At 40.0% G+C, this 19,360-nt stretch overlaps 2 protein-coding genes across 12 annotated transcripts in view; both read right to left on the bottom strand.

Moving 5' to 3' along the window:
• Positions 1 to 19,360, bottom strand: part of LOC310637903 (protocadherin gamma-A11-like) — a gene marked incomplete at its 5' end in the record, with an annotated part of 208,011 nt that overhangs the window by 18,935 nt on the left and 169,716 nt on the right. The gene's annotated exons all lie outside the window — the stretch shown is intronic.
• LOC310637907 (protocadherin gamma-C5-like) lies at positions 2,676 to 5,129 on the bottom strand (the record flags this gene model as incomplete). Its single annotated transcript, XM_083358528.1, has 1 exon — positions 2,676 to 5,129. The coding sequence occupies one exon, from the start codon at positions 5,127 to 5,129 to the stop codon at positions 2,676 to 2,678; it is 2,454 nt and encodes an 817-aa protein (XP_083214654.1).

Genomic DNA, 19,360 nt, shown 5'->3' on the forward strand with positions numbered 1-19,360 from the left:
CTGAGGTGGATTATCATTAATATCTGCCAGAGTAATGGAGAAAGATGTCTGTTGCAAGAGAGGTGGATTTCCTAAGTCAAAGGCACAGATAGTGATATTGTATTGAGAAGAGTTCTCACGGTCCAGTTGCTCACCAATGAGCAAAGAATACTGGTGCTCAAAATCCTTCCGAAGTTTAAAAGGAAGATTTTTTGACAAACCACACTGGACTTTCCCTTGATCCCCAGAGTCTCTATCTTTGACATGTATCACAGCAACTACTGTGCCAGGAGGTGCATCTTCACTCATGGAACTGGAGAAAGATGTGAGAATGACTTCAGGGACATTATCATTGACATCTGTCACTTCTACAATAACACTGCAATGCTGTTCCATGGTAGGGGAACCCATGTCCTTAGCTTCCACTTCAATTTCATATATGCTGGCCTCTTCAAAATCAAGACTCCCTTGAACACGGATTTCTCCTGTGATATTATCAATAGCAAATATTCTGCACAATGCTTCAGAGTTATGACTGCTGAGGGAATACCGTACCTGTCCATTAGACCCTTCATCAAAATCAGTTGCATTCAGCTTAATCACCAGTGTCCCAGGAGGAGAGTTTTCTACCAAGCGGACATTGTAAGTGGGTTTGTCAAAAACTGGGTGATTATCATTAGCATCCAGAACATGGACAGCAATTTGTACAGTGCTAGATCTGGGGAATGTGCCCCCATCTTCAGCTGTCAGGATCAAATTGTGGACAGCCACACGTTCTCTGTCCAATGTTTTCTCCAGAACTAGTTCTGGGAATTTGGTGCCATCCGTGCGTGCCTTCACATTGAGGCTGAAGTTCTCATTGATGCTGAGGTGATAAGTTTGCAAAGTATTTGTTCCTATATCTGGATCCTGTGCATGTGGAATAGGGAAACGGGCACCCAGGGCAGCCAATTCATAGATCTGCAGAACAATTGTGCTACTTGAGAATTCAGGAGCATTGTCGTTGATATCCAGAATCTCCACTTCGATGCGATAGAACTCCACCGGGTTTTCAATAGCAAGTTTAAGATGCAAGAAACACCGTAGGTTCTGGCCACAAAGCTGCTCTCTGTCTATTCTGTCATTGATTATTATGATTCCAGTGTTCACATTCACAGAGAAATACTGGAAGTCGGAATCAGAAAGCACCTGCAGATTGGCAGCTGCAAGCTTTGTTACATCCATTCCTAAATCCTTAGCAAGATTTCCTACAAAGGCTCCCCGAGTAAGTTCCTCAGGGACAGAATAACGGATCTGTGCAAAACAGTCACTCAGAAACAGATAGAAAGCAAAGGTATGTAGGAATCCCAAACGCCAGGCAGTTTTTTCTGTTCTGAGCATCTTTCAGAAATCCACGGCAAGAAGGTCTAAAAACTGCAAAACAGGAGCTATTTATAGCACACAGTACAGCTTTAAAACCCTGAGAAACTCACCACTTATCTCCACAAAATATGCATTATATGAAAGGAAGAGGGTCTACAGTCAGTATTTACCTCCCTCATTCATTGTTTTGGTTTGAGAGAGATTGTCACTGCTATGGAGGGAGTGGTATGCACGGCAGGTCTTCAGCATTAACCGCCTGTTCATTCGCTGAGACTGCTTTTCTATTTATCCAATCAGCAGAGCCTTTCCCAGGACAGCAACACAAGCACCAATCCATGGCTGGAAGCAGCTACTGTGTGAAAAAGGACCGCGTAACCTGCTTGCTTTTTTTTTTTTTTAACCTGGAGACACCAGGCAAAAAGACAGACTGGGGAAAACACAGCCCAACATCTTGTCCCATATTGGCTTTGTTCTAGCTTATCTGACCACAAGTATTAATAGCATGCAGATATTTTCTCTAATGGCACAGCTGGCTCCTCCTATAAGTGCAACAAAACAGCTAATTTCTCATTTTCTATCAGGAATGACAATTAATAAAGGCTCGCAACAGCTCCTTCCTTGCCCTCATCCCAGCTCACCCAGCTAATTATCTGTGGAATGCTGAATTAATGACACTTTTAGAATAAGATGCATTTTTTTCCCCCAGAAAATACATATTCCATTTTTCTAATACTAAATCACTTGACAGGTGATGGCGCTTTCCAATTGTAAACATGTTACGAATGAAAGAAAATCTGATTTTGACAGCATGTGAAAAATGATATACAGTTATTAACATTTGGATTTTCTTCTCATTCTTGCCACTGGTGCCCAGTTCCTGGTTCCTCTCATAGGTACTTCCAACACATGTAACATCATGGGGATCAATCCACGAAATTTGCCTCATCTCCAAAGTTTGTATTATCATTTTGATAATAAGTCCATGCTCAATCAATCCATTTACAAAGCTGCAGACCCATAAGAATTTAGCCCTTGGTCTAAATGTCTACGCAGATTCTCAGTCATCCAGGTCATGGTTGCCCCAAAGTTGCCTTTTTAAAAAGGCAACCGGACTTTGTTTTTCCTTTAAGACGTTTCACTTCTCATCCAAGAAGCTTCTTCAGTTCTTCAGATCTAACTGAAGAAGCTTCTTGGATGAGAAGCGAAACCGGTTCAAAGAAAATCAAAGTCCAGATGCCTTTTGAAAAAGTACCTTTGGGTTAGCTCTTGATCAAATTTCAATTACTGGAAATACCAATTATGTTTCGGATGGGATCAGGACAAAATACAAAAGTTCATCTCACCTGCTTTGGATGATTCAGTGTATTAATATGGGACAAAAAAGGATCAACTTTCCTTGTTAGGGTACTTGGCTGGGAATACACAGGCCTCATAAACGTGAAATCACTTCTGTCTGACTCCGGAGAATGCCTGGATTTGTGGGGCTGGCTTTGAGAGTCTGCAGGCCTTAGTGTCACCTCCATGTATTCCAGGGTACCATCGGAGTTGAGTTGCAGTTTAGGATTGGAGTATTTGAAAAGATCCCTGACAGGAGCATTGTTCAAGGTGTAAGGAGAATCTCTGCCTTTTCTATTCCAAAAGCATTTTGCAGACAAGACAATTAAACTAATGAGAGAGACAATGCTAACCACCACCAGAGCTATAATCAGATACAGAGTCAGATCAGATTTTTCTTCAGGATGATTTAAGAACTCGTGAGACTGTGAACTTTCCTCAGATGCTTTTTCCTCTAGCAAGACCAAGATTGTCACAGTAGTGGACAAAGGTGGTTTTCCATGATCCTTTACAAGGACAAGGATTTTCTGTGCAAGAAGATCTGTTTCTTGGAAGCTTCGAACAGTCCATATTTCCCCAGTGTATTGCGCCACTCGAAACAGGGAGGCATTTGTAGAATGGGGGAGTAAGGAGTAGGATAGCCAGGCATTATGACCAGAATCTGCATCCACTGCTGTGACTTTTGTGATGACATAACCTACAGGTGCTGACAGAGGGATTCTCTGGAGTGCTGACAATTGCTGGCCACTCACTGGATACAAAACAACAGGAGCATTATCATTCTGATCCAATATGAAGAGATAAACAGTGACACTGGAGCTTAGTATGGTTGTCCCAGCATCCTGCACAGTAACAAGGATTTCCAACACTTGAAGCATTTCATAATCAAAAGAATGCTGGGCATATATATTCCCATTATCTGGGTTGATATAAACAAAGGAAGAAATGAGGGCATCTTGGACTCGATTTCCAGCCACGGAGTAAGTGAGCCGGGAATTGTCACCCTCATCAGGATCAGAGGCAGATACAGTACACAACAGAGAGCCAGGTGGATCATTCTCTTTCAAGAAGGAGTTGTAGAAATGCTGAGAGAAGGATGGGGTATTATCATTGACATCTGAAATGTTCAACAAGATAATCAAATCTCTAGTTAGAGGTGGAGTGCCTGAGTCTTGGGCAGTGAGCTTTATAGTGTATTGAGAAACTGTTTCTCTATCCAGCTTTTCATGTGTAATTAAGGAAAAATGATTTTCAAAAGACTTAATTTTAAAGGGTAAGCTCTTGGGTATTTGCAAGCTTACTTTTCCATTGACACCTGAATCTTGATCTCGTACACTGAAAAGCCCCACCACTGTTTCTAAAGGTATATTTTCTGGCAGTGGATTTACCAAGGAAGTAAGCAGAATATCTGGGAAATGGTCATTTTCATCTTCAACTTCTATTTGGATAACACAATGGCCTTCCATCTGTGGTATACCCTTGTCTCTGGCTCTTATGTGAAGTTCATAAAATTGGGATTCTTCAAAATCCACAACTCCTTGAACATAGATCTCACCTGTAAGGAGATCTAAGCCAAACAGCGTCTGGATGGAATCTGATGTGTGGATTCCGAAAGAATACTCTATTTCCCCATTAGAACCTGCATCAGGATCAGTTGCATTGAGTTTAAAAATTAAAGAGCCTACAGGAATATTTTCCAAACAATGTATCTTGTACACAGGCAGATCAAATGTAGGCTTGTTATCATTGTTGTCAAGAACCACAATGGTGAGCTGGCTTGTTCCTGACAGGACAGGGTCCCCTCCATCATAGGCAGTCAAAATCAGCTGATGTTCTGATTGCTTTTCTCTATCCAAAGGCTGGTCTAGCACCAGTTCAGGTAGAAGCTTGCCATCCTTCACGTTCTTTATATCAAGTATGAAATGAGGATTGGGACTGAGCTGGTAGGCGCTGACTGCATTGGTCCCGACATCTGCATCATGTGCACCCTCAAGTGGGAGCCGTGATCCGGTAGCAGCAGATTCTGCTACCCTCAATGCAAGCCAGGGAGTGACGAAGTTGGGCGAATTGTCATTCAGGTCCAGAATCTCTATCTCCAGGTGAAAGAGTTCCAAAGGATTTTCAATTACTACTTGCACAGGCAGGATGCACAGTGAGCTTGCTCCACAGAGAGTCTCTCGATCTATCTTTTCATTCACCATCAGAGCACCACTGTCCAGGTTAATTGCAAAGTACCTCTGACTTTCCTCAGAGCCCAGCCAAAGCCTACGACTTGAAAGATCTGCCAGGGTTAAGCCCAGGTCATGTGCCACCTCTCCCACCATGGTCCCCAGCTTCGATTCCTCCACAACAGAATAGCGGATCTGTCCTGTAATCAACACCCAGTTGAATAATAAAAATAAGCCCAGTACTTGCCATTTGCAAGAGAGTTGCCAGGACAATGGTGGCTCCATCTCAGAAAGTCTTCTTGCAGTATCCCATTTATCAAGAGGTTTTTCCAAGACCTGGATGAGCTCTGTGGATAAAATCCCTCTGTATTCCTTTCCAAATGAAAATAAGTAGCTCTTGATCTTGCTTAGCTGCAACAACAGTGTTAGTCAGAAAGGTGAGGGGGTGGATTAGGGGAGGGAAACTGAATTATTGCCATGACGGAGGAAGAAAGTCAGGGCGGAAAGACTAGATCCCTTCCTTCCATCAAAAATCTGGATCAGCAGCTGAATGGGGATAATTCCATATAGTCTTTACCAATGACAGTTCCACCTACACCCTTAAAGCAGCATACAGATTTGAGATAGCACCCAATGAAGCAGGCTGGTTCGTCACTAGTTTTGGCAGCTATGTTTAGCAGCTCAGATTCTTGTTCTCAAGGAAACAGCACATCCGGCAAGCATGAACAGTACAAATTTTCATTGTTCATATTCTCTAGATTGTTCCACCACATCTGAACAAATAAGAAAGTCTCTTTATCCAGAACGATAATATTCCAAAGTGATCTGATTTTCCATTTGTTTGAAAAGATAGAGCAAGAAGGAAAAGAAAAGAACTTTGCACCCATCCATCCATCCATCCATCCATCCAGATTATGGTCTGCTTGTTTTTGGCTCAGCATGACGTGTGAACCTGTCCACTGCAACATATCTTAAATCTAAGCCTGGGTTAGTATTCTGTACTGCATCAAAGCATACATTGTATGTCAACATAAGGCATCCAATTATAGAAGTAATCTCTTCTTCTGTGTTTTGTTTCCAAAATCACCAAAAGGACACCAATTCTAGAAACTGTTCTGGAAAATTACCCAACTAAGCTTCTTTTATAACAGAAACCAATTGTTGAAATTTAACCTAATACAGGTAGTCTTCAACTTACAACGGTTCATTTAGTGACCATTCAACGTTACAACAACACTGAAAAAAGTGACTTATGACCGTTTTTCACACTTACGACCATTGCAGCATCCCCATGGTCACGCAATCACAGTTGCAGCATCCCAGGGTCATGTGATCACTTGTTGTGATCTTCTGACAAGCAAAGTCAGTGGGGAAGCCAGATTCACTTAACAAACAGATTACTAATTTAACAACTGCAATGATTCACTTAACAACTGTGGCAAGAAAGTGACAAAAGTCACTTAAAAAATGTCTCACTTAGCAACATAGTTTTTGGGCTTGATGGTGGTTGTACACTGAGGACTATTTGTAACTATGTTCCCTTTAGTTAAAAGCATTACTTCTTAGCAAATCTTCAAGGCTCACAGATATTTTTTAGATTTTAAAAAAAATTAAAGAGATATTTAACACAAATTTTCCCCCAAAGTATTTTTAATTTGTAAGGTGCCCACTTTAATACGAAACCTGTTTCACATGGTTTTAGTCATCATTTTCAACATAATGCTATATCCAAATCAAAACCACTACTACCCGAAGAAAAATATTTCACATCTCATTTCATTTGTCTCTTGGGAAAGGCAGCTAGCTGGAAGAGCAGCTATTGTTCATATCCCCCTAGTGCAGGGGTGTCAAACTCAATTTCACTGAAGGCCGCATCAGCATTGCGGTTGCCCTCAAGGGGCCGGGTGGGTATGGCCAGGGTGGGCGTGGCCTACTGGGTGGGTGTGGCTAGAGTGTGTATGGCCTACTGGGTGGGCATGGCCAGCTCTACATCGTTTGTATCAAGGGTGCCTATGGGGGCCTGGGCAGGAGTGGGACAGATCTGAGGGTCTCTGGCAGAAGGAGGGTCTCTGGGCCAGGGCCAAGACAGAGGGGGCCGTTCCCTCACTGTTTCCAGGATGGCTTCGCGGGCCACATGAAACCACTTTGCGGGCCGGATTCGGCCCCCGGGCCTTGTGTTTGACATGTCTGCCCTAGTGACTGGCTTCACACATCTGAAGTTTCTCCCTTCTAAAGAGTGAGACGTGTCAGACCTTAGGAGGGCATACGGAAAAATATGTCTTCTAATGAAAAAAAAAGTTGGAACTAAGATTGCCGGAAGAAACATCAACAACCTAAGATATGCAGATGATACCACTCTAATGGCAGAAAGTGAAGAAGAACTAAAGAGCCTCTTGTTGCGGGTGAAGAAGGAGAGTGCAAATGTTGGGTTGAAACTTAACATTAAGAAAACCAAGATCATGGCATCTGGCCCTCTCAATTCCTGGCAAATAGATGGGGAAGAAATGGAGGTAGTGACAGATTTTATTTTCCTGGGCTCCAAGATCACTGCAGCCTGTAGCCAAGAAATTAAAAGACGCTTGCTCCTCGGGAGGAAAGCCATGGCAAATCTAGACAGCACACTAAAAAGCAGAGACATCACCCTGTCAACAAAAGTGCGTATAGTCAAGGCTATGGTCTTCCCAGTTGCAATGTATGGCAGTGAAAGCTGGACCATAAGAAAGGCTGAGCGCCAAAGAATTGAAGCCTTTGAACTATGGTGCTGGAGAAGACTCCTGCGAGTTCCTTGGACTGCAAGGCGATCAAACCGGTCAGTCCTAGAGGAGATCAACCCTGACTGCTCTTTAGAAGGCCAGATCCTGAAGCTAAAACTCAAATACTTTGGCCACCTAATGAGAAGGAAGGACTCACTGGAGAAGAGCCTAATGCTGGGAAAGATTGAGGGCAATAGAAGAAGGGGACGACAGAGAATGAGGTGGCTGGATGGAGTCACTGAAGCAGGAGGTGTGAGCTTAAATGGACTCTGGAAGATGGTAGAGGACAGGAAGACCTGGAGGAACATTGTCCATAGGGTCGCGATGGGTCGGACACGACTTCGCAACTAACAACAACAATGAAAACTGAAGGAAATTAACCTTTTACTCTATGGAATCAAGCATGTTGAAGAAAGCATCAATGTTTTCCCACTTAAATGGAATTTCTTTCTTTCAGGTATTGGCCCAATACCTTCAAGATTAAATACATAAAGAAAAACGTAGAAAGTGCTGAGATTGCTGGCAGAATGGAATAGCAATAGCATCAGACTTATATACCGCTTCACCATGCTTTACAGCCCTCTCTAAGCAGTTTACAGAGTTAGCATATAGCCCCCCTCAACAATATGGGTCCTCATTTTACTGACCACAGAAGCATGGAAAGCAGAGTCAACCTTGAGCCATCCAGAATTGAACACCTGGAGTGAGCAGTGAGTTAGCCTGCAGTATTGCATTCTAACCACTGCGCCACCATGGCCCATCCTATTCATTGTGGGCATACCTGCCCTGCTGATATTTGAGATTAGATATTAAAATAGTTCTGGCTAACTTGAGTGAGATTTAGGATTCAACTATAAGCCTTTGGGAAGGCTATCTTATTCCAAAATAGTCTGTCTGATCTGACTTTCTCCTGGGAAGGTCAAAATTTTGTAAACGCCTAGGACATGCCTTGTTACAGCTTATAAGAAATTCATGCATTCTTTTACTTTGGTGACCAAGGAAACTCCTTGTCCTGAGAAAAGTATGGCTTTTTGACTTGATGCTCATTTTGAGTTAACAATGTATCTTGAATCTAGAAGTGAATCTACTGAATTTATTCACTGAACATTCATCTTAGATGAATTTTAGACACTGAATATGCATCATAGATATTCCATCCTCCATGGTATAAACATAGAAGGGAATCGACATTCCATTTATACATTTGACCCAAAAGTAAAAACTGTGAAGTTTGAACAATACCAGGATTAAACAAATGCAAATATGGAAAATATTCTTTTCTTAGTTACAAGTTGTGATATATAGGTTGTGAGAAATAGGCTATTACTGAGATCAGAGTGATCACACAGATACTGCTCTGAACTGAAAAACTTAAATCTCAAATTGTTGATTATAACATATGGTGAAAGGGATTTTTTCCCTCCAAAATCTTCATCATTAACCCTGAGGAGTATTTCTGTGGTACAAAGAAGAACTATTGGCATAGTAGAAAGCAATCAGTAATACCTAGCAATCAAAAAAGCTAACAAAATCCTGGGTTGTATAAACATAGGCACAAAATCAAGATCACGAGAAGTACTATTACTGCTTTTTAAAGCCCTAGTAAGACCACACCTAGAATACTGCAGCCAAGTTTGGTCACCATACCACAAAAAAGATGTTGAGAGTTTGGAAAAAATGCAAAGAAGAGCAACTAAGATGATCAGTGGCCTGGAGACTAAAACATATGAAGAACGGCCACGGGTTTTGGGTCTGGCTAGTCTAAGGAAAAGAAGAAATAGGGGAGACATGATAGCAGTTATTCCAGTATCTGAGGGGCTGCCACAATTCAGAGGGGGCCAGGTTGTTCACCAAAGCACCAGGTGGAAGGACAAGAAACAACAGTTGTAAACTGACCAAAGAGAGAAGCAACCTGGAACTAAGGAGAAATTTCCTGACGGTGAGGACAATCAACCAGTGGAACAGCTTGCCCCCAGAAATCGTGGGCACTCCATCACTGGAGATTTTTAAAAAGAGACTGGACATCCACCTGTCTGAGATGATATAGGTTCTCCTGCTCGAGCAGGGGGCTGGACTAGAAGATCTCCAAATTCCCTTCCAGATTCTATTCTATTCTATTCTATTCTATTCTATTCTATTCTATTCTATTCTATTCTATTCTATTCTATTCTATTCTATTCTATTCTGGAATCTGGAGCTGAAGTGAGGGGTGGAACTAAAAAACTAGCTAATCTGGAATCGCCGAAAGGGAGGAAGCAGCAGAAAGCAGATTCTCTTTAAACCTTGGAGTGCTTTAGCTAGATGTTCTCTCATGAGTGCAATGAATGTGATCAGATTCCTGTCAATTGGCAAGCAGCAATAAAAATACCATTCTGATCAACTACCTGTGTAGTCCTGATTCCTTGAGCCTGACATTGATAATCATTAAGAATTTTCAGGGTGTGCTTATGGAAGCTGTTCCTTGGTCATTGGTCTTCTTATGAATTAAAAAAAGTCATGTTCGTCAACTTTTGAATTATTTATTTCCAAATAAATAATTGCTGCTGCAAATCCTCTGGTTGTTCTGTGAAGCGCAAACGTTAAAGGAATACAGGTAGTTCTTAACTTATAACCACAATCTGAACCAGAATTTCTGTCCTAACTTGTTACGGTCATAGGTCAAGTCAGACCTGAACTTGGAACAATTTTTATGATGGTCGTTAAACAAATCCAGTTTCTTGAATGAGGGTATTTTGCCAGAAATTGCCAGAAATCCCACAAATTGTGATCACATGACTACAGGAGGTTGCAAGGAGGTTGTAAATGTAGGCCAGTTGCCAAGCACCTAAATTGTAATAATGGGACAGGGAGAAGGGGATAGCAGAATGGTTGTAAGTGTAAACAAGGTGACAGTGTGTCGGGGGTGGGTGGGGGGGCAGGTGGTGGCTCAGTGATTAAACTGACAGCCCAGGCTGGAGACACAAGTGCTGTGCAATGGGGTGAGCTCCCGTTATTTGCCCCAGCTCCTGCCCACCTAGCAGATTGAAAGCATGCAAATGCGAATAGATTAATAGGTGCCACTTCTGTGGGAAGGTAACAGCATTCCGTGCATCTCACTGTGCAGTCATGCTGGCCACATGACCACAGGAATGTCTTTGGATAGCTCTGTCTCCCTCGGCCAAGAAACGGAGATGAGCACCTCGCCCTAGATTCGGACACAACTGAAAAGTTGAAAACTTTACCTTTACCTTTTGTATAGGCTGTCAGTCGGTTTTTCCAAAGCCATTGTAACTCTGAGGCATTGTCAAATGAACAAGTCAAGGACTACTTGTAGGTCACTTTCCAATGTATCAATAGAGGAGGATATTTGTAGCTCAGGTTTGAAGTGAGGGGTCCTTGCTGCTCTCTGAACCTGGGTTGTGTCTTGCAAACATTTAATTCCCCAAACTAGGTAACATCATCAGTGCTAGTCAGCCAGTGCTAGCACTGATGTTGCCTAATTTGGATAATGAAAGGTCTGCAAGAAAACAACCAAGCTCAGAGAATATCAAAGACCCCTTGTTTTCTAATGTGGACCCTAAATCTTCTACATATAACAATAATTCAGACATTTTCCAGCTTTATATACTGAGTTTTAAAGATGAATTATCATTGGAATCTATAGTCCATCTTGGAATATTACCCATTCCAAATTTAGCAGGAACTCCTTCACCTAGCATTGTAAGACCAGGAACTGAAGCTGCTCTTTTCTTTTAAGTATTTTCTCTCAGGTTAGTTTTCCTGCCATCTGTACAAGAATTAATATTCCAACTAAATTGTTCGTGCAGATTTAAATGGTAAATACTGATTAAATTTGTACCAGCATCCCAATCGTTATCTCACTGATAGAACTCAGATTTAGATGCTAAGATCTCTAAATACAGTTTGATCATTATTTCCATCTACCTTTCACACAATGGTTTGCTAGTCAGTTTAGAGATGAAGCACAACGCAATGTGACCTACACAGCTGCTCTCAGTCCAGCTATTCGTGTACTACCATGACATAATTCTAAGTCTTTGTTTCAAGATTCTTTCCAGCAGAGACAAACATAACTTGGGAGCCTTGCCAAGCAGCATTTAGACTCATCCTTTCTAAAGATCCCCTTTGAAATAAACACATCCGCCCAGAGATTAAGATTGGTGCTCTCTCTTAGGGTTCCGGAAAGTTTTGAAAACCTGCCTTTGGTCCCAGGCCTGGATTGATTCTATTATTTGTTCAATGCCCCTTGTCTTATTTTGTTGATTTTGCTGTCCTGTAGATTTTTTTAGTCTGGGTTGTCTATTCGATTTTAATGTTTTTGCTGCTTTTATGTTTTCCCCCCCTAATTTTGTATGCTGTCCAGAATCCATTGGATTGGGGTGGCCAATAAATTTAAATAAATAAATAAATATAAAAAACAATACATTTACTGTGTGTTCCTTAGTATCACTGGAAAATCTCCATTTGGACTTCACGGTGTTTTAAAGAAAACAACCATGTAATAAAACTGGAGTACTATACGGAGTACAGTACACTGCAACTCTCTATATAAATTGGAGAGCTTTTTAACCTTAATGTTTTAAGAGCAGAATGCTTTTAAAAGCAGCAATTTCAGAAAAAAGATGGCAGAGTAAACTATGTGAGGATGCAAGATCCTAAGGACATTGATTCTTCTATTTTTAAATATCTGTCAACTTAGAAAGGAATAATAGACACAGTGAAGTCTATTCCCTAACTCATGATTTCCCTGTTTTCTGATTTACTTTGATTTAGTCAACAGCCAAGGATGTTTGAAGATTTATTTCAGTTTTATGAAGAAACTTCATCCAAACGTACCTGGGGATTCTCAGTATAAGTAGCAAAATTTTGTTTGTGGAGACAGCATCTAATTGACAAAAAACATATCTCTGACTAGCTCACCTATTTATTTTGTAGACAAAATGTCCCCTGAAATCAAACTATCATATCTTGAAATACAGCATTACTTCACTTTGCGAAACAATATCAAAGGGTTAACAAAGCAAAACATTCCATTGCTGGAATATATTAAAAGATATTTAGCACAACATTAATTATGCTGTGTAAAACTTCTGAATTAAATCTTCAGCAATTGTAGAAAAAAAGATGTCTTAGCATGGAAAAGATTCTGTTTAGGAATTCACTGATGTTTCTCAGATGGACAGAAAATAGAAATAGTAAAATAGTATGATGTTCAAACAGCAATTAGCATTCTAGCATTTAGACTCCACCAAGGCCATCAGTCTCATATCCTATCTAGAAGCTCAAGTAAAATGTGTCCTCCAGACATGTCCAGAATTGGAAGGCTATTACTTTCATAATAATTTCAGATAGAAAGGATACATTTGAGACTATAAGATAGTTACCCTGCTATGCCAGGTCAATTAAAGTTTTCTTTAATGATAACTTTGGGGGGGAAAAAACATTTCTCCTCATAAGGCAACTTTTATTACCGTACTTTCCTTAACAATGGGAGCCAGTTCTCCTCTGGCAGATTTAATGAACCAAAATGAGTGCAAAGTGAAAGAAGCCCCCATCTCTCCAGACATCTTGTGTACATCCCTGAGATTCACAACCCAGTAAGACAAATGGTTGCCATGGTTACCTCCTGATCTCAAGTTGAGATGGAATTGAAGAAATATCTGCAAAGAACGTGGTAAATTTCTTCCCCAGCATCAGGGGGGGGGAGGGGGGATGACAGCCGTAAGACAGCATGAAGTGAAATGTTGGCTTCTTTTTTAAAAATGCAAAGGAGGCATAGAAACAACTGCACTGACTTCCATGGTGTTGCTTCAAATGGGCTTTAGTTTGTGGGATTCATTTGGAGATTTTCTCCATATTCAAGATGTCACCACTTTCACTGAGTTGTCCTCACCCTCCTCCCATTATTAGGTACCTTATTTAGCTCTGCGAAAGGAATGAGAATCTTTATATTAATAGTATTTTCTGATCCAACTATTTCCACGCTCCAGAGATCTAGCAGGACATTGACAGTCTCACCAAAATAGGAAACCGGAACATCTCCAAACACATTCTGGAAAATACTGGGATCTATCAGTAGCTGAAGCTAACTATTTTACTTCAAAGATTGTAGTCCCGCAATCATACCTATCATCCTAAAGCTGCCCAGAGGAGAATCTGCCCACAGGAATAAAAGGTTATCAGTGGATCAGGTACACTTGAACTAAGCACCAGATCTAAAGACACAGATATCTATTCACAAGCAAGGCATTAACTGGAATAGGTCTATGATTAACATGACAGAATTCCTGAGCTGCTTCTGAAAGGGAACTTTTGAGAATCTACCATGACCCATGAGCTAACTCAGGAAGCAGGCAGAGAGAATCTCAACTTACTATACTGATCTGGTTTTACAGCTGCAGCAGTATGCATTTTAAAAAATGATCATCTATTAGATAGTCTAATATGGAATTCTCATTGTTGTTGTTGTTAGTTGCGAAGTCGTGTCCAACCCATCGCGACCCTATGGACAATGTTCCTCCAGGCCTTCCTGTCCTCTACCATCTTCTGGAGTCCATTTAAGCTCACGCCTATGGAATTCTCATACATTAGTGTTTTTCAAACTTTTCATGACAATGAAATATATAACTGTTTCTTATGAAACAGGAGGAAGGTAAGGAACATGAAAATAGCATAGTATCAAATGGGGAAACCACACTGGACAAAAAAAAAGTGGTGGTCATTTTGGAACACAAGCTGAAGTTGAGTCAACAATCCTCAACTGCATCAACAGGTGCATAGCATCTGGATCAAGAGTAGTAACTATTCCTCTCCATTCTCTTCTAGCTGTTCTATTTGCCCTAATTCTCTGGCATCTTATTTTAGAAAGGATTTTGCTATACAGAGGATGCCAAGGATTCGGAGCCAGCAAGCACAAAAGTATTATAAATGTTTGGAAGGATGGATGTGTTTAGCTGGGATAAAAGATTTTGGGAAGACATGGTAGCTGTCTTCAAGTATCCAAAAGTTATCCTGCAGAAGATGGGGCAGAATTGTTGAAAATTGTTCCAGACAAGACAAGAAGCAACAGGCTTAAATATCAAGGAAGTAGATTTTATTTTTATTATTTGTCTTTATTAATAACTCAAGGTGGTGAACTTATCTAATATGCCTTCTACTTCACGTTTTCCCCAAACAATTACCCTGTGTGGTAGGTTGGGCTGTGTGAGAGAGTGACTGGGCCAAAGTCACCCAGCTGGCTTTCATGGCTAAGGTGGGACTTGAATTTATGGTCTCTCGCTTTCTAGCCTGATGCCTTAACCATTAGACCAAACTGGCTCTTTAATTAGACATCTGTTTGTTACAGTAGACATTAAAAAAATTACTCTAGCAATCAGAGTCATTCAACAGATTGCCTCAAGGACTGGTGAAGTTTCCTTTCCTGAAAGTGTTTAAGCAGAAGGGCCATCTATCAGGGTGGTCTAGTAAAATGAATTTATGCGCAGTACAGAAGATCTGTACATGATCTTCAAGTTCCCTTCCAGCTCTTCTCAGCACATGCAGACACTTGTACAAGTCAATACACATCAGAATGAGCAAAGAGGCCTCTCAGATAGAAAACTCTGGTTGATGCCTATTTAGTTTCCCTAAAAGTAACACAAGAGAAACCCCTCCCCTCCCCACGAATCTTACAAAACAATTGGATAAGAAATGGAACTCTAAAACAACCATGAGATCAATAAAATAATTCAACAAACTGCTGATTATGTCCAGAGGTACCTGGAAAACAGCCACAGGTTAGGAAAACAAGAAGCATATAACTTTTGGGAACTAATTGGAACAAACTAACAAAAAGTAAATGGGCACATTCTAGCATTACCCATGTTTTAAATTGTTTATTTTAAATTTGTTTATACAAAACTTTCCTATTTTGAGGTAAATGCCCCATCCATATAATCTTACCAACATTGCATAAACAAAACTGCAAAATTAAAATGGAGGAAAGCAAAGCAAAATGAAGAAGGAAGGAAGGAAGGGAAGAGGAGGAGGAGGAGGAGGAGAAGAGGAGAAGGTTTTAAAAAGATGAAAAAGGCCAAACACTGGTGATAACCCCAAAGCCCCCTATTTTCCCATACCACCCCCTCACTGCTTTTCAAATTACTCTGAAACATAAAACAAACATTGCTGCTTGCTTCTGTTGCTACAAACTAAAGCAGTGTATGTGTTTTTTCTTCTTCACCAATGAATTGCTGGCCTACAAGTTGGCTGCTGGGAGGGAGGAAACTAAAGTGACTGGAAGCTGTTCCTTTCCACCAAATCATTTCATCCCGAATCTGTGTCCTCTGCAATTAGTGGCAAAAGTCTAAAAAGATCCCAATATTATATGTCCAAGAGAGGAAAGTCCAGACAGTTCAGTAATCCAACTGCCTAATAAGAAAACCCTGAATATTCACATCAAACTTGGGAGACCTCACAATTTTGGATCACAATGGCTGTTTGCGGCCTAATGGTAGAACATGCTTAAGATTCTTTCAACATAGATGTATGTGGTAGAGCATACTTGGTGGTTATCTGCAACTCTGTGCAAGACAGGATTTTCTGGCTAAGAGGGACAGATGACATTATGCCCAATATGGGCAGTCCTCAACTTACAACCATTCATTTAGTGACCATTTGAAGTTACAACAGCACTGAAAAAGTGACTTATGATCATTCTTCCCAACTGTTGCAGCATCCCCACGATCAAAATTTGGATGGCAAGAAGTTTTGGCAAGAAAGGTTATAAAATGGAGCAAAACTCACTTAACAACTGTCTTGCTTAGCAACTGAAGTTTCGGACCCAGTTGTGGTCATAAGCAGAGAACTACCTGTATTTCAAGGGAACACAATATTATACTAGTCAGTGCTATATTATCTCCACTAGCAGGCATGATAATTTTCAGATGTAGTAATTTTTAAATCCAAAAAAAGTTTCATTTATTTTCAGAGATTTTTTTGCCATCACACCTCCCCTTTAGTATCTTAATGCAGATGCTGTCCATAAAAAGAGGACACAATGAATAATGAAAACTTTATACAATGGAACTTTAGGAAAGGTGAATTTATTGTAATGATTTATTGTAATTCGGAAAAGCCTGGTCTATTCTGTACCCTAATTCCCATTTTGGTGAACATCTGTATTAGGACTGTTCCACTTTAACTGTGGATGGATTCTGAATATGGCTCGTCTAGACACTTATATTAGTTTGCCTGCAGAATCTCACACTGGTTGGCAGTTTTCTCATCACAAAATGAGGGTTTCCATCTCTATGTAATATTTTTTTTGTTTCTCTTATCTTTAAACCTAAACAATTACCAGCATTGTTCATTAAGCCATGTTTCTGCAGACAAGGGGAAGAGATGAGCTGCAGAGTATTAAAGGGATTCACAATGGCCTTCCCCTCCCCCTCCCCCTCCCCTTCTTTGCTTTAGATTAACTATTTCATTTCCAGACAAAATCAAGGCATATATAGAAGCTGCAATCACCTTTCTATCTCCTGGTAATAGTGCAGACACAGTTAAGAACTGATCTTCCTTTGTCCCCTTCTCCCCATTTACTAGCATTTAACTAAGTATCTCGAATCTTTTCTACTTAAGCTGATGAGAATCTTTTTGATTGCAGTGGCAAAAATATCCTTCTGCAATAAATAAACATGCCACTGAAGTTACAACTAAAAAGATAAATGCTAGGAACTCATAACTTCTCCGTGTAGGTTTTCTACTGCATCACCATGGTGATGGATTTGCCATGTTCAAGAAGATTCATTTGCATTTTTTTTTACAATCAATGTTGTCTCTCCCAAAATACAGCCTGGCAGAGAGGATTTTTTTTTAGTTAACCACATGACAAATGAATCATATGTTGGGGAGGGGAGAATTAGTTAGCAAAATAGTTTTTTCTTATTTTTTTCAGTTATAACCGAACACAAACAGTTTTGAAAAATAATTTTTATCACTTGCAGAATTTTGTTTTTTTTTTCATGGAGGGAGACACAGTAAACAATATGGGTTTAAAGGGTTGCAACACTCGTTTCTTTAAACTAGCTCAGATTATCAGTGCCTGGAAGTGCAGATGTTTTTATTCTTCAAATAAAAAAAACAGCAGGTCATACAGACATTCGGCCTTTGAAAAGCCCCCTACTACTGTTTTTCAGTTGGTTTATGCAATGAAGTGTCAGACTGCCTTGACAATGGGTATATCTACAACCATACTAATTCATAATTTGTTTTAATTATGGGCTGATGAATAAGCCATGACGCCCTGTTTGTATACAATGATGAAGGAAGCAACTTCTTGCTTCATCTTTATTTACATTCCTAAGGAAAGTTTGCAAAAAACCAGATTTAGTGGTAATTGCAGATAAAGCCAAAATTAACAGATAGCTCCAATTCTACAACAGGAATGAATATATATGCCCTTTCTAGATTAAGTTTTATTTCATGCCTATTTTTCCCATTTAATTTGTAAGCTACAGTATTTTAAAAATTGTCTTCTACTTGAGAGCTCAGTCTCCAATATGGCTTCTATTTACAGTTTTTAATTATGAAAAATGGACAGAAAACTCTAACACATCTATTTATTCTTTATAAGGAACAGGAGAAGGTAGGATATAATCTCGTACAAGCCAAAAGAAACAAAACATGAGATCCAGCCAAACTGAGATTCGTTGCAATTGTGCCTGCAGGTACTTGAGATTAAATTTTACTTAAACATGTTTTGATAATTTTTAAATGGATTTGTTTTATGGCATTGCTACAATCCTATTCAAACTTACAGGTAGGTAATGAACTTAGCAATATGTACTGTGCATTTATTTATATTTGATTTATATTCTATCTTTGTACTTAATATAAAAATATTGGACAATGTCTTTGCATTGATGACTATATTGAAAATAAAACATTACAGGTTATAAATGAGATGCAAGTAATCTTTTTCTCCTATTTTAAATTTATAGCTCATCTTCATCTATATACAGTGCCTCAAAGATAAATTTCTGGTCTCATATAATATACATTGTACATACTAGGAAAGCTAATTTTAAAATATTAATTGTACAGATAGTTCTTGATTCGCAACTGCAATTGGGGGCAGAATTTCAGGCATAAATTGTGATGATTGCAAGTCAAGGCATCTACATGACCAAACTCAATTTTACAACTGTTTTTACAGCTGTTGTTAAGCAAATCATGTGGTCATAAGTCCAATTCCATTTCCCAAATGGATGTTTTTTGCAAATCCTGGGCATGTGATCATGGGATACTGCAACCCAGTCATAAACGTAAGCCAGTTGCCAAGTGCCTGAAATGTGGCAATGTGATCCTGGGGGAAGTGGGGTTGGCACCATTTTACAATGGCCCAAAGTACTTTATGAGCCATAAAGGATCTTTTCCAAGGCTATCCTAACTCCAAATGGTTGTAACTCCAAATGGTTGTTAAATGATCTCGTAAGTCAGGGCCTACCTGTATAGCCTAATGATTAAGTCAACCCTACCGCATGTGATGTGTACCTGTTTCTCTCCAGTCCTATTAGCCAGCCTATTTGAGGGATAGTTTGATCTGTGATTCATTGTTATGTCTATGCCTGTCTATCTACCTGACAGACATTCTATGTAAGTTGCCATTTCTTATGCCAGTAGGCCAGCAGCTATAAAGCAGTAAATGAGTACTTGTGTTTGCTGTCAAGGATTCAGGAAGAAAGATATGGCAGTATTATATGATTATCTTCAGATAATCATCAGAAT

Source organism: Vipera ursinii (assembly GCF_947247035.1).
Source record: "Vipera ursinii genome assembly, chromosome: 3".
Classification (NCBI taxonomy): Eukaryota; Metazoa; Chordata; class Lepidosauria; order Squamata; family Viperidae; genus Vipera; species Vipera ursinii.